Source organism: Aspergillus luchuensis, chromosome 5 (genome assembly GCF_016861625.1).
Source record: "Aspergillus luchuensis IFO 4308 DNA, chromosome 5, nearly complete sequence".
In the NCBI taxonomy this organism is placed as follows: domain Eukaryota; kingdom Fungi; phylum Ascomycota; class Eurotiomycetes; order Eurotiales; family Aspergillaceae; genus Aspergillus; species Aspergillus luchuensis.
In genome coordinates, this window is record NC_054853.1 from 3,720,179 (window position 1) to 3,744,657 (window position 24,479).

Genomic DNA, 24,479 nt, shown 5'->3' on the forward strand with positions numbered 1-24,479 from the left:
TGGTCAGATCGTAGTCCGTGCTGATTGTGGATCGGCCCTTAGCCGAATGCCTGCAAAGCGATATGGTACGCGCTGTATCTGTAGGCTAACCACATATCTCAACGATATGTTTCATTCTGACGGGCAGGTCAGTATTGTAAAGCTATGCGCGCTTCCAGCAAAGCAAAGAACGAAAGAAGCCCGCAGGTAACGGATCTATATCCCCCTAGGCTATCAATTACCAAACAAGAACTCTCGTGCATACTATACGAATGAAGTAACCGTGCTTAGTAGATTGAGTGACAGTGGGTAGGTAAGCAAACAAGCAAGCAAGCAAACATCATACTACTACTACTCATCTTCTACTTCATGACCAGTTAATACCATCTACTATCTAGGTATCCTGCATATCCCACAAACAACACTAGTTATATTACTCGCATATGCCGTCGCCTATGTACCTACCTGCACAATGACAGCAACTTCACATATTCACACACACAGAGAAGGAAATACAACACATAGACATATCTATCGTGGAACAGATGTACTTTTACAATGAAGTATTTTTCCGTGTGTCAAGTATATGTAGTATACTGAGACATCTATACCACCACCCCCTTTATCTCATGATACATTCCACCTCAACTAGCAATTCACACAATAGAGATGCACTAATGCGGGGCATAAACAAGACTGCAGAATCTGCACGGACGGTGTATTTGGAATATAATGGAATGGAGGGGAGGGGAGGGAATTGAGATTGCGACGGTCATCCGGGGATGGAAGAGGGGGGATCCAAGCGAGCGAGAGCGTTATTGATGCTGATACAGTTCGATTACCAATGCAGTATCTGCATAAACCAGGGGGTGCTTGGACTTGGTGGAGGTCCGTGGTACAGGCTGTTGATGCATTCGATACTTGTTTGTTTGTTTGTTTGCTGCTGATGAAGAAGCGAAGTGTAGGCAGGGGGGTTGTAGGAGGTCTGTTTGTTCCCTGTTATGCGGGGTGTAGGTTGTACAAGATCTGGTTGAAGGAGGGGGGGATAGAGATGGATATGAAGGAGGTTTGAATGCTTGGCTGGGGGGTAATGTTTGGTTGGGGTCTGTGTCCGAGGTGAGGAGGGATGAAGGGGGATGGAGAGAGGGAGGGAGAGGTACTATGATGTCTTTGTCTGTGGCTTGATTTGGCTTGGCTGGGACGATGGGATCCCGCTGGGTGGCGCTCTTGGGGTTTAGATAGGCTTTGGTTAGCATTTTGTGGCATCTTGGATCTTCTAGAACGGTATATGTTGTAGGGATGTGGTAGATAGTAGTCAATCAATGGTAAGGGGAGGTTGTAGATGATGTGGGTAGGATAGATGGAGATTCGGCAATAGTTGCACAGCCTTTTCGCTCTAGACTTGGAGAAGGTTGGTTCACCCGACTGAGAGATGCAGTGTCCAGTCAATATCCGTCCAGCATTGTTGGAACTGGCCATTCTGGTCATGCTAATTAGTAAACGATTAGAATTATGTCACTACCTGAGGCATGTATTACGAAACGTAAAGTGGTCATTGATCCTGCAGTGATTGGAAGGGAGGGTTGAGCAAGATTAACAATCAATTGGCATATGCGCTCCAAAACTTGTACGTCTTTCTGCTCGTATACTGCCCGGATATTGTTTCCAGCCAGCCTTGGATGGAAGATACTAATCTTCCCTGTCAACCATGGTAGTCGCAGTGGGGATAGCCGTAGTACGCTAGTCGCGAAAGAAGTGACAAGCACTGACAGGCACTCCGCCAATGCCTAGACTAGTTACTTCCTGTATACATGCTGGGATGATTTATTGAAGCAGAAGTAGAAGCAGAAGCAAAGCATCCTGCAAACCCCTCGAAGCTGCATAGGGCACGGGGCACAGGGCTAGGGCCGATGGTGCTGTCACGGGATCGAACATTGTCTCCAAACAAGGAATCTTCTTCCCTATCATCCATGCCACCATCGAGTCCCAGGGCCCATCGCATCGCATCCATCCATCCAGCGGCATCCCATCTGCATTCGCTCTCACTCTCGTCGGTTTCGCGGCTGCCTATCGTCGGATTGGAAGCATCACTTTTTCGGATCATCAGCTAAGATGATGCAGCAAGCGTCGCGACTACGGGCCGAACAACCCCACTGAAAAGTCGGTGTCGTTGGAATAGAAAGGAACCCAGCCAGAGAGCAGTAAAAGCCATAGGCGTCATCCTTCCCCTGTCACCATTCACCACCACCACTCATTCCATCCCGCCTTGTCAATGATAATTCCCAGGCGGACGGAGAGAAGCGGCATCGCCTCCCCGCCCCGCTTCAACAAGATCAGAGTAGGAAAACAAATTTACTAGACACGGAGCCAATGAGGGTGCAGAGCCGGACATACTTCTCAGATTGTCGCCTGCAGGTTGGCATGAAGAAATGGGTCTGAACCATCACCGCTCTTTATACCGGCTTGCTTGCAAACGGGCTTGGCTTTCCAATTGCCGCCTCTCCGACCAGGTCCGGAATAATGAGGCGAGTTTGCGTTGGAGGGTCAAATCCATCGTGATCGGTGCACTACTAAAGTGAGGCGCCAAGCGCACGCAAGACCGCCGACAGTCAAGCCCCTTTATTCGTGCGCGGTCTTGGATAATGATCCAGCCACATTGTCTGCTCCCCCTCCGTTTTGGTCGACTGCTTCCTGGGTGTATCCACCCCCCTGGCACGTCTTTTAAGATTCTACCCTTCAGCAGACTCCGAGCTTAAATAATTATCTTACGATGTCGATCGATAGTTTCCTCCCACTTACAAAGTACTTACGGAGCGGTCGGAGTCAATAGTCCATTCCTCATCCCGCGCGTGAGCCCACTTGCAGGGGGGGGGGGGGAGCCCGGCCGGATTCTGATATTGAGGTTAAGACTGGGGAGGAGGTGTGGTCCAGGGCTGTCGCTGACTCGGGTTGGCCTACCGATGCCACCACGCGTGTGTGAGATCCACTCCGACCGAGACTCTTGAGTGGGCTTTTCTATCTATCAATCTGCTAGGGGCGGGTGGATCGGTTAACATCCCCCATGTCCCACCCCAAGGAAGGAAAAGTGGAAAACAATGGGAGGTAAGAAACTATGATCACGGCTCTTGGTTTAACCACTTTTCTTCTAGCACCACCCCCTGTTGCCCCTACAACGGAAGACGGCAATGGGGAAGGAATAGGGGTCTGTAGCGCAATCTTTCCGTCGGCGGTCACCGAGAGGAAGACTCAATCGCAGTTCTTGAATGTCGGTGGACCAAAACGGAATTCAGTCGGAAACTATCATTGTCAATCCCACACACGATAGTTAGAACGAAGTAGGTGATGAGTCCTACGACCGGGCTTTAAGGTTTCGATGGAGCATTTTTCAGTGCTTCGATCGCAAACAGACCAACGGAAGAATCTTCTTCGGAAAGGCAGCATCATTGTACAGTAGGGGCGCTGGAGGCGCGCAGACCACAGGGACAATTAATTTGTACCTGACAGGGTACAGGCGACTAGAATGTACCATTCACAACACGAGGTCAATCCGGATGGCATGACGGGGTTGGCCTTGTCTAGCAATGGTCGGTGTCGCATAGAGCCGTTGGCGGACTGTTTCCCGCTTTGGGAGAAAGGCCACTAAAGAGTAATCAGAACGGAGGAAGGAATTGGAATGATCTGATCGGAGCGGACATGGATGTCCTGACAGAGTTATATCCCGATCTTCTTCAGTATGTCGACGATGACGAAGACAGTCCGTCGCAAGGATAGCTTCGGGAGTACTTCTGGATGCATCAAGGGCTGGAATGCCCGGATGCCCCCTGCTTTTGCCCTGGTTTCTACTACTCTCAGGACAAAAGGTAAAATGGGAAGCAAAAAGGAGAAAAAAAAGGCAAAAAGAAGAAAAGACCAAAAAAAAAGTAAGAATTAAAAAAAGACAAGAAAAAGCAATACACCCTTAACAAGAAGCCGGATCAAGATGGATCCGTGGCCCAAATTGATCTGAACACCGGGGACGGCAGGCTGCATCGTCCCTCTGGCTGTCTGCACATTATTCAAGTGGGAATACACCGAATGCCCTCTGGGTACAGAGGTGCATGTATACTCCGTGCTTGTGTCCGGCCCCTTCTGCACACTGACCTAAATTATTTCGTTTCTTTTTCGACGATCTCCCACCTTCCTCCTGGCCGAATATATCCTATCCTGACCAGAGGGATTGGTGGCGCCTGTCGCTGAACGCATGATTGGGATTTTGGGGGGACGGCCTCCCTATCACATCGGCGCCGATGGTAAGGGACAGTCAGGACCGGATTCACTCCCACAATGGCCGGGTACCAGCATTGGCACCGGCACACGCCCGGATTTTGAGATCGTACACGATACCGGGGGGGGTGGTTCCTGTTGTTGCTGAGGAATGCTGCTGGGGGCGGAGGGGAAGGGAGGGGAAAAAGAGTAAAAAATATTGGCAAAAAGCCAGCAGGGATTGTTGGTGGTGAGATTTGAGTTTCGTTCTGCGCCCTCGCGCGGCCGTTAAGGAATGAACGAACGGATCAGGATCAGAAGCAGGCTCACGGCGCAGCAGTGATCCCATCCCATCCCCATCTGATCCTCATCTGATCCCATCCTTTTTACCCACTCGCCTGCCAGAACGAACCCAGTTAAGAAAAGGGAAATCCCCCCTCCAAGCATCCCACGTCATCCACTATGTGACTAGGGATCGCTGGACCGACTCGCTGAACGTTTCCAAAATTCCCTTTCCCTCGGTGCCCGTTCCCAGGTGCGAAACAGCGCCCCGGAAAGTTCGTAGCTGCTGCAAGCGTCTAGATTAGATCAGCCTCACTTTTCGCAGCGCTCCTGCAAAAGGCAGTGGGTGCCTCTGACTAGTCAGTCGCATGCTGGCTGTCTTCTAACCTTTCTCTTTCTCACTTTCTCTCGCGCACACTCTCTGTCTTTTTTCCCCTTCTCTGTCCCTATCTACTGCGATGCTACTGCGCCGCACTCCTTCTCTTTCCTTTTAGCTCTCCGTCTGGTGGCTCGTGTGTCCAACCTACTGCGGGCTTGTAAACCCTCCTTCCTTAAAATTTGATTACGTGCAGGGCCATCCTTCTCCTCAGGCTCTGAACACCGTTACTACTAAGTACTCCCTACTTAGTAGTATAGGAGTATACTGAACCTGCATGCCTATCTCCCCTCCTCGTCATTGGCTATATCATTACAACTGATATCCCGGTCTCTTTGTCAACCTGGTTGGACGCGATTTGTCAGAGCAACGTTGTCTACTGCTTTTCTTGTCGCCATTGAACTTCACTCTGCCAACTACCTTTGTTTGCTACGGTGATCTCTTTTCTTGTTGTTGTCGCGTAGCCATTGGACCTTGTTCCTTTCATATCTCTTTGCTGCCTGCGACGGTCCTCGACCCAGTTTCATCTGGTGCCCGGCCGGTTTCTTCCAGCTTTTTGACTTGGCAAGGAGACGCAGATAAGAGAAAAACAGTGAGGGGAAAAGAAAAAGTAAAAGAAAGGAGGAAACTGAAATTCCGATTCGCAAAACAAGGAAATTGGCCCCAATCCCGAAAGGTTCACCTAGGGTCTTACTACTATCGAAACACTATTTTGACAAGCCCGGCATCCACGATTGCCCGTTTTATGATCGGCATTGGCGATCGACGTCGTTGACTAACCTCGGGTGCGTACTATTTCTCCCTCCCTCACCTGGGTTCCTGTCGACCGCAGGCAAGGACTGTTCGCAGGGTCGCTGCGAAGGGATCCCAATCCGAACCCGCCGTCGAGTATAGGGCTTCCGGTGCCTTGCGTCCTATCGCCCAGGAAATGCCCGTGATCCCCACGTTCTAATCGCTGTCTCCAGATTTCATCTATCCGTTCTTCCGAGTCTACCCCAGACCATCTCTCTTCCTGGACTGGTGCAGTTTCTCCTACCTCGTCTGCTCCGAACCCTTTCTGGGCGTTGGCAAGATCGGATGGAGATGGACTTCCAAAAAACGAAGGAGGCCCGGCGAGATACGCCGAGCAAGAAGGAAGAAAACTCCGAATGCCCCTTGGAAGCATATGGGGGCAGTGGCCATGCGAAGAACTCGCCCAAGAATGACTCTCTGGACCACCATCGCGATGCGAAGAGCCCCCCAGACTCCGCGAATATGCACCAGCGACGCCAGCCGGGTAAATATACCTACCGTGATGGTGTAGCCCCAACATTTCCGTCGCCTATCCAGATGGCAACACGGGTTCTGGCGCCGTCTGCACGAGCAATGCACATTCCCCCAGCCCTGCCACTCAGCTTGGAACAACATCAACGGCTACTAGCTGCTAAAAGGTATCCGCCAGTGACCAAGAGTACGCTTAGTGAACTGGACCTGCCCTGTATCATGAGCAACATTAACCTCCGAATGGACGCCAACTTTGACCGTGATCTTCACTTTAAACCTGACCTGCAGGGAGAAAAGGGCGAACGGAAACGAAAGGAGGCCCACGACTACTGGGAGGCTATGGCTGATGAGATCGCTATATATGCATTCGGTGCCGCACAAGAGACGGCCGGGACAAACAATGTTGGAATCTCAGATAATCTATCGCGGACCTTTGAACCGCGGCTACCCGCCATGTTCGAAACCTTGCAAGACGTCCTGAAAACGCTCGTCCCTGAGCGGGACCATCCGGCTGTGGTACAAAATCTCGAGGTAACACTCCTGATGCAACAAATCCAGAAGGGCGTACTTGATATGGTGGGTGTGGCAAGCTGGCTGGCGGCCTTGCTCAAGACACACTGCGCTCCAATGCGCGATGAATGGGCAGATAAGATGGTCAAGCAGATACGGTCAGGGTCAGAGTCGCAAAACTCGCACCAAATCGTCGAAGGGCTCAAAACACTGTTCGCAATCTTGGAAGCGATGAAACTGGTAAGGATCGGGCATGCTGGGCTTGGCGGCCACGCATATTGGATGGAATTGCTAATGTGTCTCTAGGATGTTGCCAATCACCAAATCCGTGCTTTCCGTGTACTGCTCATTGAAGACACCGTTCCGTTCCTACAGGAGTATTTCCGAGGCAAGATCGAGAGGGACAATTTCTGTGTGGAAACATCGCGACAGTGGTATCTGGACCTCCGCGATCGAGAGTTGTGCCGCATGTCGAAACCTACCCAGATGGACGGGTTCTGGCCCATTTCTCTGTTGTTTGGTGGCATCACCGACTTTCTTCTGCAGTACCGGCGACCAGACAAGTTCCCTGAAACGTTCGTTTTCGACTCGGACCGGCTGCGGCAGCTGCGATCTTGTCTCCAAAAGCTGATCAACCTTGATATCTGCTGGTTCATCTTCGAGTCGTACATCAACGCACAGAAACGGTATCTTTCGGCGCCCGCGCAAACATACGCTACTTTCCGCACCCGTATCGGATCGCTGATGGAAGAGAACGAAGACTACCCTCGAGGGGATCCTCGGTGGCTGAAAAGTGTACGGAGCATCGCGCTGGAGATTGCACGATTTGCATGCGCCGCGTGCTTCCAAGACGGGTCGGTCTCGGACGATGTCATTGTGCAAATAGAAATGGCACTGGAATGCCACCTCTCGAGCCCATCCAACTTGTTCCAGTATTTCCAGAGCTCTCTTCGCGAGAAGCTACTAGCAGCGACGTTCACGACGGCGAAGAAGTACATGAGCATGTCACCCCTGGCGATCTGCGAATCGCAGCGCAACTATCCGCCCTCGTCACTAACACAGCAGCACTATGACATCGAGCGAATCGCCATGCGCCTTGCACACATGGGCGTGCTACACTGGAACGTCTGGGCGCCGATTCTATACATGCGCGAGAGTGTGTCACCGATTGACGTGGCGAACAACACGAGAACGGTCACTGACGTGGCGCGCTCGTCCACCCTGTAATTCATCGCCTTATTTGCTTTTTGGTTTCTGAGAGTTCTCTTCTTCTGATGTACTCTTGATATGGGATTACTATGCGGAGTTTTGATCTTGGATTATTGATTGCAGTTCAGCGAGTTCATGCATGGTTCTTTTGATTGGTTTGGCGTCCACATGGGGAAGGGCATATATACTACTTCATACTGTTTAATGGGCCTGGTGTTGGGTTTCGGGCATTCGAAGGAAAATGGAGGATAGAGATGTGCGATATGCAAAGAATGGTGGGATGCTTTCTTGGCAACTTGACAATTTATGGTTACTCAAGATGTATTACTCTTAGATAAAATGTAGAGTTCGATGCTGATATGCTGATAGTAGTGATGCTGATAGTTCATAGTTATGCGTGGGATATTATACATTATGTAATCTATCATTCATAAACCACCGGCACATCAAACACTAGTTAAACTACGGAGTAGATCATAGATATAGATTTAACATCAACATCCACTCCGTTCCATTCCATTCCTTGATATCCATTGATCTATCCTCACAACCGTTAATTCACAACAAACGCATAGTAAATAATATTCCCGGGTCGGCCATACATTTCATTCTAATATATATATATATATATCCCATGCTGTCACATTAACAACCATCACCAACCCCACGCCGAAACCACCAACAGAACAAGCAGCCAACCAAACTGATTGGGACTCCTACTACTAACTTAGTATCAGAAGCCAGATCAGGCTCCAACCAAACAACCCTCGAAGTCCGAAGAAGATATAAAGAAAGAAGAACGATCCTGAAGAAAGAAATAAAATGAGGTACCCCTGGCTCCGCCCCCTCAAAGCAAAAGCCCTGCAACAAATAGCTCAGAAAACGGGGATTCAGAGCTCAGGTACCAAGGCGGTATTAGTGGAGAGGTTAGAGGGGGAACTTGCTCCGTTGATCAACCCTCTTCATACTCAGTATGATGCTGAACATGATGGTGCTCCGAAGAAGCACACTAAGAGGAGGAGGAGTGATAATGACAATGGAATAAGACTCCTAAGCATTGATATGGGTATTCGCAACTTGGCGTTCGCTGTGTTGCATGCTCCTTCATTATCTTCTTTCTCTTCTTCTTCTTCTTCTTCTTCTTCATCATCAACTGTCTCATCCGAGACAGGTACACCCAAAGACAAATCTAAGTCCAAAGAGGGAAACAATACCATAACCCTCACCGCATGGAAGCGCCTCTCCATTCCTGATCTGTGCCATGCACAACAACATCACCAACACCAACGCCATGATCAGGAAGGAACTTCTTCATCTCTCATCACCACCACCACCACCACCACCTCACCCAAATCAAAATCAGAGGAAACAAAAGCAAAGGCAAAAGAAGACTTCTCCCCCAGTCTCTACGCCCGCCACGCATACACCCTCATCACGACCCTCCTGTCTACATATAACCCAACCCACATCCTAATTGAAAGACAGCGGTTTCGTACGGGAGGCGGGTCTGCGGTCCAGGAGTGGACGATTCGCGTTGGTGTGTTGGAGGGGATGTTGTATGCTGTTTTGGAGACGGTTAATTCTGCTGGACTTTCTTCTTCGGGTGGGAAGGTGCAGGTGTATCCTGTTGAGCCGGGGAGGGTGAGTCGGTTTTGGGGGGAGGGGGAGGAAGCTGGGGATGTTGGGGATGGGGGAGGGGATGGAGAGGTGGGAAAGAAGAAGAGGAAGAATGTGAGGGATGTAAAGAAGATGAAAATTGGGTTGGTGAGGGGGTGGTTGTCGTCGCTGGATTCTGATTCTGCTTCTGCTGTTGGGGATGGGGATGGGGATGGGGGTAGGAGAGTGATGATAGGTGATGATGAGGTGAGGAAGTTGGCGGATGCGTTTCTGGAGAAGTGTGAAGGGAAACGGCGGATAAAGAAGGCAGATGGGGAGGATGGGGAGGATAGTATGGATATTGGCAAGTTGGATGATTTGGCGGATTGTCTGGTACAGGGGGTTACTTGGTTGGAGTGGCAGAGGATGAGGGAGAAGATTGTTAGGGATGGGGGGTTTAGTTATGATTAATATCATCCTCATCATGTTTAGTTTAGATATGGAGGTATCTACTTCTACAAAGGAAGTAGGTGGCAATAGACGAATGTCATTCGCTCGACTAACAAAATCGCTTCGTAATCAAGGTCATCATCTTGAAAGAGAATATCTACTGCAAACACACACAAATCAAAATGTACAGAGAGCCGATGTACCCGCTAAGACGCCTTCGCCACCTGCTGGGTCAACTCGCCTGATGTCGCATCGCCTGACATCCCGAGATTCATGTCCGAGAGGTTCACGAGAAGGTTTCGTGGGAGAAAGAGAAATTGAAAGAAAAAGAGCTTTGTTCGTTAAGCGGTGGAATCGACAGATCCCAGAAGAAAAGAAGAAAAGCCAATTACCCATCCCTGGGGAGGAGGGAATTGGGAAAGAGAAGTAAAGTCTAGGTTGAAGATGGACGAAGACGGCCAATCCAAAGTCAAAAAAATTGAGTAAGTTTGTACCAGAAGCAAAACAGTAAATCCTCTCGTAGGTACAGTGCCAGCGTGTGCTTTTTTACGCCACGATTGGGAATCTCAGTACAGGCGTGGCGTCAAGCTCGTGACCCGAAGCAGTCAAATTCAATTCAATCATGGCTTTAGTAGACGCGGCGGAAGTGGGAGGGGAAAGCAACCTTGCTGCTGGTCTGGAAGCCAGTGGGCCGGGCAGCGCCGCTGGGGAAAGGGAAGGTGCCGTTGCTGTGGCCGTAAGGGGCGCTGGGGGTGGGGACAACGGTGGGCTTGCTGTGGGTGGTGGCCTCGGCCTGGGTGGTGGTCTCAACCTCCTCGCTGGTGGACACAGAGCTGACCTCGATCTTGGCAACGCTGTCGGGGGTGGAGATGGGAGTGGGAGTGGCGGTCTGCAATGCATCAGTAAGGGGTTCAACCCGACAGCTTGGTTTCAAGTGGGTACATACCACAGTGACGGTGTCGTGGACAGTGACAGTGACCGGAGCACAGGTCTCGCCAGCGGCAGCAGAGCCCGCGGGGGCGGAGCTACCAGCGGCAGCGGAAGAAGTAGGGACCGCGTAGAGAGTGTAGGTCTCGTAGTCGGTGGAGGTCGAGTAGACGGTAGTGTCAGAGGTGACGGTGGTGTCCTGGGCAGTGGAGGAAGCACTGGCAGAGGGGGTCTATGATATATCCGTTAGTATACATCCTTCTTCATGCTTCCAAAACGGGCTTCCATGACATACCACGTAGATGGTCTCGACGTCAGTCACGGTGCGGTGGATAGTGGTGGTGACGACGCTCTGGGTGGAACCAGAACCCAGGGTGTAGGTGAGAGTGACATCCTTGGTGGAAGTCACAGTGTCGTACTCAGTCGAGACACCGTTGCTACCAGTAGCAGCAGCAGCCGGGGCGGAGATGGGGGCGCTGCTGGAGACACCAGTGCCGAGGGGAACGGGCACAGGAGCGACAGAGGAAGCACCAACAACAGCAGCAGAGCTGGAGCTGCTGGCGTAGTGACCACCGATGATGGGGGAGCTAGCAGCGACTCCGGCGGCGGAGCTGGCGGGAGCGCTGGGAGCAACGGGAGCGCTGGAGTGCTCGGGAGTCGGGTAGACGGGGACGACGGAGGTCGACACAGTCTGGTTGTTGTAGCCACCAGGGTGGAAGTTCATCTGGCGCGCATGGAAACCGTGGTTGTTGGCCTCACCGACGGCGGCGAAAGCACCCAGCAGGGCGATGGAAACCTTGGAAGTAAGCTGCATCGTGAAGGATTGATGGTGGAGGTTCGAAGAAGTCCGAGTAGATGGGAGAGATATTCCGTTCTTGGGTTATTTGGTAGAGACTGCGGGGGTAGTTTCCCAACGAAAGTGAGATGCGAAATCTATTCGCAAGTAAATCAAAGCAAGGTTGAAAGAGTGACTGGACGCAAGAAGGAAGGTCGCAACGTTCTCGCAGAGAGAGGTTGAACAGGAGAGAGAATGTAGCAGTCTGACGAGAGACTTTTTGGAGGCCCGGGAAGAAAGTGAAGGAGTTTAAAGGAAAAAAAGACCCGGGGGGAAAAGAAAGAAAGTCAGAAAAAGGGAAACCTAAAGGAGAACGCCGTAATATCGAAATTTGATTAAATCCATTCAATTCGGGATCCCTGCAGCCCGTCGATACGCGATATTACCAGGCACCGTATTTTCTCCAACGTCGTATGGAACAGATGCGAGATGCCCGTTGGTGGGCGAGTCTTGGAAGATTCGCCCATACGGCGCTAATGTCTCATCTTGGCCGAACGAGGTGGTGTCGGGCGTGCAGCTGTGCCCAGTTGTTGATAACCCAGCAGCCAATCAACACGCACTGCCCTCCTCCTGATATTGATCTTAATTTTAATTTCCTCAGTCCCGAGTGGGTCTCCGGCGCAGGAACCACACGCGGATTAGCTGGACTGGAGATGAAGCCCCGTTTCATCCCCTCACCGCCTCTTCTCATTGGTGCTTGGCTGCCAGCTTAATCTCATTGTGCCTGTCCAAACGGGCCAACCGCACGGCTTCCGTCTTGTTCGACTTTTTTCTTTACTCCCCCTCGTTTTGCCTAATACGGATAGTACTAGTCCTTCGCTGTGCTGTCGCTGCCAGACCAACAGCCAGCGTGCATCAGGATCGCACAGGTTGTCTGAGAAGGATGTGTCGGTAAGCTTGTTACCGCCCCCTTCAGGGACCATTTCAGGGCCCTTTTGTTTCTGGTTCAGAAATAAAAGAAACAACAACAATAACAACAACAACGTCGATCGTGTGGGTTGTCAACATTGCCCGGATCTGGTAATTCCCGTCGGTCCTCAAACGAAGCATCCATGGAACAACCGCCGACAATCGTATGTTCAACCGCCACGCTTGACTCAACCTCATTAATGGGCCGGCGCGGAATTGTTATTACCGTAATTTACTGGTGGACACGCTTTAATCAACAATCCGCTGTGGATTTGTTTACTATCACCTTCACTAGTTGACCGTGCGGAGATGACATCCTCCATTCACGCAACTGGGCAACGTATACACTCTACACAGCATTCTGGAGACATGGAGAACAAAAGTAAGAAAAAGGGGCATGATGAGTCGAGAAGGATCCAAGCTCTATCCTCATTCCATCATACAGTTAGCGAGCTCATTGCCAACACCCCCAAGCTTCTTACAGTGGTTTAGTCGATGATGCTTATCAAAGGGGCTAAAATGATACAGCCTAGTGGCTTTGACTCCGAGCTAAGACTTCTCGTGCTGATGGCGTGAGACGCTTTGTAACCGAAGGGACTCATGTCTAAGCCGAGTCTTTTCTCAACACGAACGATGGAGAATAGAGAGGAAGAAGTCCCCAAGGAGGCTCAGTATATCGACAATCCCGATATCATTTCCGTCGGTGGGCGCGCCAGCGTCGTTTGACAGGGTTGATCAAGAAAATCTGCGCGGCGATGGTCTTGGGCCTACGAGGCGTGGGTGGTAGGTGCAGACTAAGTGGAGCCAGCATGGGGGGGTCTAGACACCGGCGATTTTCCTCCAGAACAAAGATTGATCATATCGGTTGATTACTGGCAGTGATCCAAGCACAAAGAAGGCCGGGATATAAATTATATTGTGTGGTGCGGGATATTGGCACTGGTGGTGATAACAGATGAAAGCAAAGCTCTGAGGTTGTTCTTGGTTCTTGACCCTGACCGGGAGCTGGGGAAACCACGGCCGCCAGCGTTTCAAGCTGATGAGGGCCAAAGTATATGGTTGCCTGAACCGTGAACACGCTTTCACTGTGCGCCATCGACTAGGAGATGATCGTCTTCGGTTCTTATCGGCTAGCCCTCAGAGCTCGGAGAGCTCCAGTCCTGTCCAGTCACACCATTTCAGTAGTTAACTCCGTATGAGCTCCCACTCATTCGTAAGCTAGACTCTATTTCTTCTGTTGATACTTGGAATGTCACAATCACATCCTGGGCATAAGTAGGGAGTATCTACCTACCCCTGATGAGTACTTGGCCAAGTCACTGGAGACTCCACTGAGCGCGGCCGGCAATAAACCATTAACCAACACTCCGGAATAAGCGGCATTTAGCGAGAACACAAGGAACACACCACTATTGACCCTAATCTAGACAGACATCCAGACTCCAGAACCTTCCGGCTTACCGGGTCCGTCTAGAATACTACATCCAGCCTACGGAGCACCGAGTCCCTGATTGTGATCATCGCGGCTTTAATCTAAGTGTTACGATCCCATGGAGGATAGCTCACAGACCGCCATCCACCACTTAGTATGGGCAATGAGATAAAGCCTTAATATCGGCTCGTGTTGCTCTGCCGTGTGGGTTTAGGGTCTCGAAGCGTCGCCAATAAGCCGTACATACTACATACATACCTACCTACTCGAGATACTACATAGTATCTGTCTACTGTATTTGGCGGTATACCCAGCAAAGTCCGGGTCCTGCAGCCACCCGCACCAAAGGGTCCTCGTCCAACAACGTCCATGGATGCTTCCCGTCCACAACCCCACCTCTTCTGTCGGCCTCTGACGTGACCAGTCTTGGGCATCATTGACATTATCATCATCATCATCGTTCTTGATGTTACCATACATACATACATACTCTACTCTACTCTATGAGTTGTCACACTGACCACGCCAGATTGACTCATCTAATCCCAGCATGACGAGCCCCGCCTTTCATGCCCTACGCGAGAAGTACGCTGCGGGCCTCAGACTCTTCATTGCATCAACCCGCAGTCTGGAGGTTCTGGCCTCTGTCCCCTCCGAGCGCCATGATCCCACCTCATCCACTGACGTCCTGTACGTCCTCGATTCGTCCTTCAACCCGCCAACCCTTGCCCACAGCCGAATTGCGACCTCCGCTCTTCTAGAAAATCCCCACAAGCCCTCCCGTCTCTTATTGCTCCTCGCGACACAGAATGCCGACAAGCCCTCCAAGCCGGCGGCGTTCGAGACCCGTCTGGCCATGATGGAGCTCTTCGCTCGAGACCTTCTCTCGTCATTACAAACAAACGGGACTATTCCCAAGGCCCAAAATCTTCCCGTGATCGACATTGGAGTCACCAAGAAACCATACTTTGTGGACAAAGCCGCGGAGATTGAACGCGCAGGTATATACTCCTCGTCACTGGAGCAGGTACATCTGACGGGGTACGATACGTTGATCCGCATTTTCAACCCGAAATACTACCCACCAGAGCATACTCTCCAGCCGTTGGGACCGTTTCTCTCCCAGCATCGGCTGCGAGTGACCATGCGCCCGGATAGTGACTGGGGCAGTAGAGAGGAGCAGGAAGCATTTGTGACCGACTTGGCGCAGGGTGCCATGGAGAGGGTGGGCGGGAAACGAGAATGGGCTGATCGCATCAAGCTTGTCGAGGGCAAAAAGCCTGGTGCGCCCTCCGTAAGCTCGACAAGAGCCCGAGAATCTGCTGTGGCCAATCCTCAAGACCTGGAGTGGCTGGTTCCTCCCAGTGTCCGGGACGTCATCTTGGCAGAAAATCCATACACGGAGTAATTGCAGTACAAAAGTACTTCAAGAGCTATTGTGGACGGGAATGCGTCGCATATTGTGCGATGCGCGGAGCAGGTCGGAAGCCGCTCACCCAAGGCCTACTAGACATACATATAGATCACTCATGTAGAAGAACACACTCATTCATGAATTAAGTCTCACTAACGTCATCATCACTTGATTGAATTGAGGAATCGAAAGACAACCAAAACACCATACCCGAAGCGACGCCTGTTTCCCCGTTCAACTTATATCATACATGACCCCGCATACAAACAGCACCATCCCGCACTATCACATAAGATGTCTCACCGAATCAAACCATAACTTTTATATATCCCCCGTTTATTCCTCTTCCTCCTCCCGCTTGCCCAGGGTATACGCCAACCCACCGCTAACCATATTAACCAAGCACAGACCCATTGTCGCACCGCGGACAATTCCCCTCGCGCCCCATTTCTTCATGAACGGCTGCTTCCGACGACCCGCGAGCAACAGGTACAGCCCGGACCACGCTGCGCTGATACCAGCTGTATCGGTTTTGAAGCCTTGGATGTTGGCATAGCTGGTGAATATAAGGACGGGAGGGAAAAGCATAGGAAGGGCCTGGAATGGTCGCATGTATTGTGCGGTAATGAGAGTGGCGAGCAGGGTGGGTGGGAATGAGTTCTCTGCGCGTAGATGGATGAGTGGTTAGTGACATTGTTGGAGATGAGATGTTGGTTTGGATTTAGATTGAGATATATGCTTACCTCCCCATGCTCTGGCTTTCTGCACGAGAGACTTTTCGGTCTCTTCTATCGGGGATTTTGAACCGGACATGGTTGCGATAGGTGGTGTTCTACGAGATTTCTGCTGTCAATGGAGATGACGGTATTGGTAGTCGACTTGAAGATGAATGAATTGCAGCAGTTTGAAAAACTAGAGTAAATGGATATACAATTGCAGAAATTGTAACTAACCTTGTATGTCTGCTGGGTAGTCAAGCAGGACAATCCGAAGTAGCTAGTGACGCGGGAAAGGTGACTGGCAGCTCCGACGTACCTTTCCAAAGTGACTGATTGACTGACTAACCTCGAACCAACGGCTCACTCTCACTCACTCGGCTTAGCGTCAACATCTGATCCTCCAGAAACTCACCACGTTTTATCAAATTCACCCCATACTATCTATTATTCCCCAGATCGAGGGTTGGCCCGCAGCAGCCCAAAACCAACCAATCCTTTAAACACTTGGTCTCCTTTTCCCGGTCGCTGATATCACTCGACTCGATCGCGAAACCCAGGGCCCTCCCCTCTCTAATCAGCGATTCTCTTTGCGTCCGTCGGCTGGTTCATCGCTGATCCACCCTTCCCTCTTCCGACGAGCCTGTTTAGGCTTTCAACCCCTCGCAAACCGGGATCTAAATCCGAAGAGTGGGATATTCTACAGCCGGCTGGCTACACGCAGAGGGGATTCGTTCCATCGATAATAGGGAAATAAAAGCTCTGCCGCCATGCCGTCCGCCACCGCGTCCGGGGTAGACAATGGAGGCTCTGCCAAATCCCGCGAGCACAACCAGGGGAACCAGGATCGGAAATACACACCAGAGCAGAAGGCGGCGGTCCTGAGGATACGGAAATGTTCGGCGACGGCGTACTACGAGATCCTGTCGTTGGAGAAGAGCGCCTCCGACGGCGAGATCAAGAAGGCGTATCGCAAACTGAGTCTGATGACACACCCTGATAAGAACGGGTATGAGGGAGCGGATGAGGCGTTCAAGTGTGAGTAGTGATTGGGATATTCCTCGGTTGCTTGTGTGAGGAATCACCTTGCTAATGGCTATTCTGGTTTGCAGTGGTTTCGCGCGCCTTTCAGGTCTTGTCGGACCCGGAGAAGAAAGCCAAGTATGATAGGTTTGGAGGCGATCCGGACAGCAGGTTCACCCCGAGTGCTGGTCCCTCGGGCGCTTCGCCTTTCAGCGGTTTTGGTGGTGGTGGATTCCCCCGGTCTGCGGGTGCTGGGGGTCCGATGTTCGAGGAGGAGATCTCGCCGGAAGAGCTGTTCCAGCGGTTCTTTAGCGGTGGGTTTGGCAATATGGGTGGTGGTTTCAGTCCTTTTGGTATGGTTACTTCTTATGGATTTGAGGAGCATGGCTAATCAGTGGGTATAGGTGGACCTCAATTTGTTTTCAACATGGGCGGCGGTCCTGGTATCCGGGTTCATCAGTTTGGAGGCGGTCGCCCCCGGAGAAGACCCCGTGAGGCCAATGCTCGTACCGAACCTACACCCTCTTTGTGGGCTACCTTCCAGCAGCTTCTCCCTCTCATTCTCCTCTTCGTGCTTCCGTGGATCTCGTCCAAATTCTCCGGGCCGTCAACTCCTGCAGGTCCTTCGTACCGTTTTGACGCTGCTGTGCCTCCCCACACGATGCATCGCACGACACCCAAGTTGAATGTGGACTATTATGTGAATCCCGGGGATGTAGAAGACTACAGCTCGCGGAAATTCCGGCAACTGGACCAACGGGTGGAAGTGGACTACGTTACGAAACTACGGTACGAATGCGAAGCCGAACAACACAGGCGTGATCGCATGCTCCAGGATGCCCAAGGCTGGTTCTTCCCAGACGTAGACAAGATCAAGGAAGCGAGAGCGATGGAGCTCAAGAGTTGTCGGCGGCTAGACTCCCTGAAGGGGAGGTACTGAAAGAGAGCGCGGACTTGTCTCTATCTCTATGGCATGTGGGGTGCCAATTTTGCATCCTCCTATTGTTTCTTTTATACCTTAATGGCCTGTTACATTTTGTTCCTGATGACCCCCCGCCGCTTTTGTTCCCGCATTAGATGTCCATACGTGTGCAAGGATTTTGATGGCGTTTCATGGAGTGATGACCTGAGCTTGGAAGTAGCTTCGTCTAGTCGTAGCTTTGAGAAGCAAAGCAAATGTATATGTTGTTAAAGAAGGGAATAATAGATGGAGAGTGAGCAGCAGCGATCGGCAAGATAAGTAGATAGTAAATTGTATGTAGTCGGTTATCTCCCAGTGTTGGAGAAATAACCGTGAAAAGTGGAGAAAAGAACACACGATGCAAAAGAAAGGGCCCTGAGCGGCGAACCAACGCCAACCAGCTTAGTTAATACTTCATGCGGGCGAACCTCAGCGACCATGAGAGAAGCAGTCCAGGAACAGAGTCAGCGCCAGTGACTGACCTCTTTTCTCCTCACTGTTTCGCTTTGGGGGTCACTTATCGGGCTCATTCATTCCGGGCACCCACTACACTCTTTTTCTCCCCGCTTCTCATCCAGCCTGGATTGCCTTTAATTAACTCTTTTCCCCCGTGCTCTCCATCTCTCTCCTCCGTCTGAGTTTTCGGTTCCAGCCATCAACTCGCTCCGTTGTCGAGCCCCGCTGATACTACGGAAGCCCTTCTGCTTCGGGCTTGCCCCATAAGCATCATCCACGATGTCAGAGAGCCAGTCTGAAGCGGATAAGGTGAGTTGTTGCTATCTCTCTTCCGGTCCCGGCCCGTGTTCTTTCGAACCCTGCCATCCAGGCATTTGCCGTTCTGACTTGCCCTCATAATCAGATCCGCAGCAAGCGCTTGGCCAAGTTGGGCAACCCAACGCCATCGGCGCAGAATGAAGGCGCCGCGGATTCAGCATCGAGCAGGCCTGCCTCCCCTGCCCCGTCTACACCAATCTCACGATACCCGGACAGGATCCAGACACAATCCTCGTCGAGACCGGGCAGCGCGCCCGGTTCATCAGCCCCCTCACCACAACTCCAGCCCCAACAGTCCGAATGGAAGCGGATCAAGATCACACCTGCAGCCTCTGCCAGTTCGGTCCCGGACCGCTCACAGACCGTAACGCCGGTGTCCGGCACACCACCACCCCCCAAAGCGGAAGAGAGTATCGAGGCATTTCAGGATCGGACATTGAGCGCTGTCTTCAAGCTGTCGTTGAATGAGTCTCGGCAGAAGGATATTCACGGACAACGATTGACGTATTTGCCGGGTCTGAAGAGTGAGCTTGAGGATCAAGGTCGAGAGGTTCGCGTGGATGTGACGGTCCTGGACCAGGCCCTTCTGGAAGCGGCCTCCAATGCTCCGCGTCAGAAGCCCTTGGATTATCTACTACCGTGCTGGAGGCGGATTTCTAGGTTGCACAAGGGCTTCCGCCGCAATCGCGATGATGATCCGAAATTCAGTGCTATCTGCGAGGCGCGCCGCATATGCCTGAGTTATTGTATATTTGCCATTACGATGCCGGAGATGTTTGGGTGCGTTGTTGCGGTGAAGTGATACCTCTTGGATCCAGGATTCGGCTGACTCGTCATTAAACAGGCTCGAGCCGGCGGAGAAGTCGCCGCTAAAGCCATATCTCCTCTTGGATCCTGAGGACGACAAGGGCGTGGACTTTGAGTTCATTGGCGAGGCTGTCAAGAGGTTCGACGAGGATGAGAGCCTCAAGCCGGCTTTCATCACGGCCGTGGAGGAGATGAGCCAGGAGCTTGCTGCTATGACCATCAATGATGACTACAAGCCATATATGACAGTACGTGAAGGCCACTCTCTTTTTCTCATGGAGCGCTCGTCAACCTGATTTGTAGGCTCTTCGAAACCTCGTCCGCCATGCGGTCATTGCAGCTGCTATTACCGAGTCGGATATGTTTAACGCATCCCGGGATCCGGCTTTGTTCGAGAAGAGCACTCTCTTGGGGCCATGGTTTCGCTTGTCGCCGCTGCAGAGCAGTGTGACCATGACTTACTTCTCCAGCCCTAAGACGAGAGATCAGTCCTACATTCTGAACGCGCAGCGGTCGATCCGCATGATGCAGCACATGATCAGCTCCGATCTCCTCGATGTCATGAACCATATGATTCGGGCGTCGAAAGATGCCAGGGACAGGGTTCTAGACTGGTTCGCGGCCTCCCTGAACATCAACCACAAGCGACGTGCAATGCAGGTGGACCCCAACACGGTGTCATCCGACGGGTTCATGTTCAACCTGACTACCTGCTTGGACCAACTTTGCGAGCCGTTCATGGATGCAAGCTTCACCAAGGTAAGCACGTTGCGTCAGGTCGGCAGTAGGAGTGCTTTGCAGCTAACGGCCATGCTCTAGATTGACCGAGTCGATGCTAATTATCTGCATCGTAATCCCCGCGTTGATATGAGAGATGAAACCAAGATCAATGCCGATCAGCATGCGTCGGATGCCTTTTACTCCAAAAAGGCAGAGGGCACTTCCAACTTTATCACTGAGATCTTCTTTCTCACCGTCGCTGCGCATCACTATGGTAGTGAGTCCTTAACCTCCAAGCTGGAGCAGCTTGAGAAGGACCTCCGACACATGGAGTCTACCATCAATAAGTTTGAGCTGGAACGGCACCGGTGGGTCAACAACCCGATGCAGCTTCGGGTCTTCGAGGAGGCTCTGAAGAAGTACAAGGATAAGCTGGACCTCGGCCTAGCCTTGAAGTATAGTCTACAGGGTGTCTTGTTTGACGACCAGTGGCAAGCCCGGTCGATGCTGTTCATGCGGTACGTGATCGTGTGGCTGCTGAGAGTTGTCTCGGGCACGAACTTTCCCAAGGAGGAGATCAAGCTCCCTCTGCCGGTGCAGCAGCCGGAGGTTTTCAAATGCCTTCCAGAGTATTTCCTGGACGACATCGTCAGCAACTTCAAGTTCATCATGTGGTGCATGCCACAAATCATCACTGCCACGCAAGGAGACGAGCTGGTCATGCTGTGCATCACCTTCTTGGAGAGCTCGGGCTATATCAAGAACCCGTACCTAAAGGCAGGACTTGTGTCTATTCTTTTCCGAGGCACGTGGCCACGCCCTGGTGGCGCTCGCGGAGTCCTGGTGGATCTGCTCAACTCGATGCCGTTTGCCAACGAGTACCTTCTCCACTCGATGATGAAGTTCTACATTGAGGCAGAGCACACGGGCACGCACACGCAATTCTTTGACAAGTTCAATATTCGATTCGAAATCTTCCAGATCATCAAGTGCATCTGGCCAAATACGCTCTACCGCAACAAGCTCTACAACCAGTCCAAGCAGAACCTGGACTTTTTCGTTCGCTTTGTCAATCTGTTGCTAAACGACGTGACGTTCGTGCTGGACGAGTCCTTCGGAGCATTCATCACCATTCACAAGACACAGACGGAGCTGCGCCTCAACGGTGCCTCAATGGACCCGACTGTGCGTCAGCAGAAAGAGGAGCACCTCGCCTCGGCACAGCGCAACGCCAAGTCGTATATGCAGCTGACCAACGAGACGGTGGCTATGCTCAAGCTCTTTACAGATGCATTGGCAGACTCGTTCACGATGCCTGAAATCGTGCAGCGACTGGCAGACATGCTGGACTATAACCTGGATGCGATGGTGGGACCCAAGAGCGCCAGTCTACGGGTGGACAATCTGCAGGAGTACGGCTTTAACCCGAGGGCGCTGCTGAGCGAGATTGTGGATGTGTATTTGAACCTGATGGGCAAGGAGAACTTCATTATCGCAGTCGCACGCGATGGACGGTCATACAAGCCGGCGAACTTTGAGAAGGCAGCAGATATTCTACGGAAATGGTCGCTCAAGTCGCCAGAGGAGTTTAAGCGGTGGGAGCAATTACAAAAGAAGGTGAAGGCGGCCAAGGAGGCCGATGATCAGGCTGAGGAGGATCTGGGCGAGGTGCCGGATGATTTCTTAGGTATGTGATATCATTCAGCACTGGAGGAAGAAAGTTGCTAACATGAACCAGATCCCCTGATGTACACATTGATGGAAGACCCGGTCATTCTACCAGGATCCCGGGTGTCTATTGACCGAGCAACGATCCGGTCGCATCTGCTCAGCGATCCCCATGATCCGTTCAACCGGGCACCGCTAAAGATGGAAGACGTAATACCCGGTAGGTCTTATCACAAATTGTTTGATGAAAGGATGTGTACTAACTGTTGCATAGATACCGAGCTTAAGGCCAAGATTGAGTCATTCAAGTCCGAGAGACTGGCTGAGCGGAGGCGCGTGTTGGAGCCGATGGATACGACGAACTGATGGAATGCAAAAGTGAGCGACGAGAGTGGTTCTGTCTGATTTTGGATCCGCATGTTATAGTTGGGATGGTCTTCTTTCGGCGAGTTTGGGTTAGACTTGCATAGGGAAGTAATGCCAGGATGCAATGACGATATCATTATCTCGTAGTACCTTTATGAGCAGTAACCTTAACTTTTGAAAAGTTAACTTCATGCCTTGGATCCTTGTAGATGCTGACTCATCCGCCATCTCTTGATCTTCATCGTCACCTCGTCCATTGATGTAACATTACATTACCCAATTCCTCCATTTCTATCCTCTTCCCACTACTTCATCTGCCATTACCATAATCTGCAACACCAACACCAACAATACCATCAACAACAATGGGCTCCGCCCTCTCCATCCTCAGCCACCTTCCCCCCTGGGAGCACCTCATCCACCCAACCCCAGAAATCTACACTCATTTCCTCAACATCTTCCAATACTTCCCACTCGTACGTCCACACCCACACCTATACATCACCGCCCCGAAAACCCCATCACCCTCATCCAAATCACTAACCCAAAAAAAAATCCAGGTATCCCTCGTCCAATGGCTAACCTCCTACCACCCAGCGGGCAAAACCTCTCTAAAATCCTCCCCCCTAAACCTCCCCGGCCGCTGGGCCTGGTGCATCATGGAGATAGTGTCCCCCATGACCCTTCTCTACCTATTGTACACTCTACCCAAACACTACCCAGACCTAACCCTCTCCCCATCATTGTCTACACTCCCCACGGGCAACAAATTCCTCGCTTTCCTCTTCACCCTCCACTACACCAACCGCGCCATCATCTCCCCGTTCTTCGCGGCGCCCAGCATCTCCCCTATTCATGTGGTAATTGCCTCCTCCGCGGTAGCGTTTAATTGGTTCAATGCCGTTTGTTTGGCCGGGTGGTTGGTCGGGTATCCTGTTCCTTATTCCACCTCTTCTTCTTATTCTTATTCTTATGCTTCTGGTGGTGATGGTGAAAGTACAGTAAGAACCTGGCTCGCTCCACTAGGCCTAGCCCTCTTCCTGGGAGGAATGGCAGGGAATATCTCTGCCGAGCGGACGTTGTTCAGGTTACGGAGGGAGGAGGCGCATCGGAAGAAGCCATCTCCTTCCCCTCCTTCTATAACATCATCATCATCTACCAAAGATGCTACCAAGGCCGGAGGCAAGAAAAAAGGAGGGAATATCTACTCCAAAATATACACCATCCCGCCCCCCACCGGCCTATTCACATCAATTCTCTATCCGCATTACGTAGCGGAGTGGGTTGAATGGCTTGGGTTTGCGATTTTGGCTGCGGGGATTGTCACCACACCTGCGGTTAAAGTTGGTGGTAGTGGTGGTGCTGCTGCTGCTGCTGCTGGAAATGGTCCCTTCCAGCTGGCGCCGTGGCTCATCCCTTTTGCGAAAATAGCTGACTGGATGGGCGTGCCGATGCCGTTGCCTGCGGTGGTGTTTCTGGTTAATGCGGTGTCGAATATGTTGCCGCATGCGAGGTGGGGGAGGAAGTGGTATGTTGAGAAGTTTGGGGAGGGGAGGGTTAAGGGACGGGGGGCGGTGGTGCCTTTTTTCAGCTGGTTGTGATTATTACTTATTATTTCCTTTGTTTATGGGAGAGGGATGCGGATGGGTGCATGTATGATAGGTTGGGGTTGTGACTAGCATCGCATCTCCTAAATGGGTAATATCTACAGAGATATCGTCCTCTAAAGAGGATATAAATAAGCTCAAGCTGGACGAGCTACTTCAACTACATCAGCTACGCGACGGTTAGAACAATCATAGATAAAGAAATGTCAAGCTCAAATGTGACCATTCGAGCATTTGTCATATTCATTAAGGGCAGTAAAGTAGCGACCCTTGTTTGTGATATACACAATCATTGTTGAAATATTATTGATCTCGGCGTTGCAGACGTCACCGACGTTCCCGCATTCCGCCCCCAAAACTCGCAAATGCAAGAGAAAACTTGGCGTCGATGTTTTATGCGAACGCCGATGTTG

The 24,479-nt window shown here is 51.5% G+C and overlaps 8 protein-coding genes across 8 annotated transcripts; 5 read left to right on the plus strand and 3 right to left on the minus strand.

Annotated features, from left to right (window-relative positions):
- Window positions 1-1,771: 1,771 nt before the first annotated feature.
- On the minus strand, window positions 1,772-2,083 carry AKAW2_51197A (uncharacterized protein; the record flags this gene model as incomplete). Its single annotated transcript, XM_041691098.1, has 1 exon — window positions 1,772-2,083. One exon carries the CDS (start codon window positions 2,081-2,083, stop codon window positions 1,772-1,774), a length of 312 nt encoding a protein of 103 aa, XP_041544618.1.
- Window positions 2,084-5,956: 3,873 nt separating this feature from the next.
- Window positions 5,957-7,879, plus strand: AKAW2_51198S (TCP11 family protein; the record flags this gene model as incomplete). The annotated part of the gene is made up of 2 exons (XM_041691099.1): window positions 5,957-6,892; window positions 6,959-7,879. The coding sequence occupies 2 exons, from the start codon at window positions 5,957-5,959 to the stop codon at window positions 7,877-7,879; spliced, it is 1,857 nt and encodes a 618-aa protein (XP_041544619.1).
- Window positions 7,880-10,535: 2,656 nt separating this feature from the next.
- On the minus strand, window positions 10,536-11,648 carry AKAW2_51199A (uncharacterized protein; the record flags this gene model as incomplete). Its single annotated transcript, XM_041691102.1, has 2 exons — window positions 10,536-11,066; window positions 11,130-11,648. 2 exons carry the CDS (start codon window positions 11,646-11,648, stop codon window positions 10,536-10,538), a joined length of 1,050 nt encoding a protein of 349 aa, XP_041544620.1.
- A 2,912-nt stretch (window positions 11,649-14,560) lies between these two features.
- Window positions 14,561-15,418, plus strand: AKAW2_51200S (nicotinate-nicotinamide nucleotide adenylyltransferase; the record flags this gene model as incomplete). The annotated part of the gene is made up of 1 exon (XM_041691103.1): window positions 14,561-15,418. The coding sequence occupies one exon, from the start codon at window positions 14,561-14,563 to the stop codon at window positions 15,416-15,418; it is 858 nt and encodes a 285-aa protein (XP_041544621.1).
- Window positions 15,419-15,760: 342 nt separating this feature from the next.
- On the minus strand, window positions 15,761-16,237 carry AKAW2_51201A (uncharacterized protein; the record flags this gene model as incomplete). The annotated part of the gene is made up of 2 exons (XM_041691104.1): window positions 15,761-16,086; window positions 16,168-16,237. 2 exons carry the CDS (start codon window positions 16,235-16,237, stop codon window positions 15,761-15,763), a joined length of 396 nt encoding a protein of 131 aa, XP_041544622.1.
- A 673-nt stretch (window positions 16,238-16,910) lies between these two features.
- Window positions 16,911-18,103, plus strand: AKAW2_51202S (J domain-containing protein; the record flags this gene model as incomplete). Its single annotated transcript, XM_041691105.1, has 3 exons — window positions 16,911-17,178; window positions 17,253-17,516; window positions 17,568-18,103. 3 exons carry the CDS (start codon window positions 16,911-16,913, stop codon window positions 18,101-18,103), a joined length of 1,068 nt encoding a protein of 355 aa, XP_041544623.1.
- A 756-nt stretch (window positions 18,104-18,859) lies between these two features.
- AKAW2_51203S (ubiquitin-ubiquitin ligase UFD2) lies at window positions 18,860-22,459 on the plus strand (the record flags this gene model as incomplete). Its single annotated transcript, XM_041691106.1, has 7 exons — window positions 18,860-18,889; window positions 18,984-19,678; window positions 19,743-19,953; window positions 20,009-20,464; window positions 20,525-22,112; window positions 22,164-22,313; window positions 22,368-22,459. The coding sequence occupies 7 exons, from the start codon at window positions 18,860-18,862 to the stop codon at window positions 22,457-22,459; spliced, it is 3,222 nt and encodes a 1,073-aa protein (XP_041544624.1).
- Window positions 22,460-22,824: 365 nt separating this feature from the next.
- Window positions 22,825-24,060, plus strand: AKAW2_51204S (3-oxo-5-alpha-steroid 4-dehydrogenase family protein; the record flags this gene model as incomplete). The annotated part of the gene is made up of 2 exons (XM_041691107.1): window positions 22,825-22,935; window positions 23,020-24,060. The coding sequence occupies 2 exons, from the start codon at window positions 22,825-22,827 to the stop codon at window positions 24,058-24,060; spliced, it is 1,152 nt and encodes a 383-aa protein (XP_041544625.1).
- Between the last annotated feature and the right edge of the window lie 419 nt (window positions 24,061-24,479).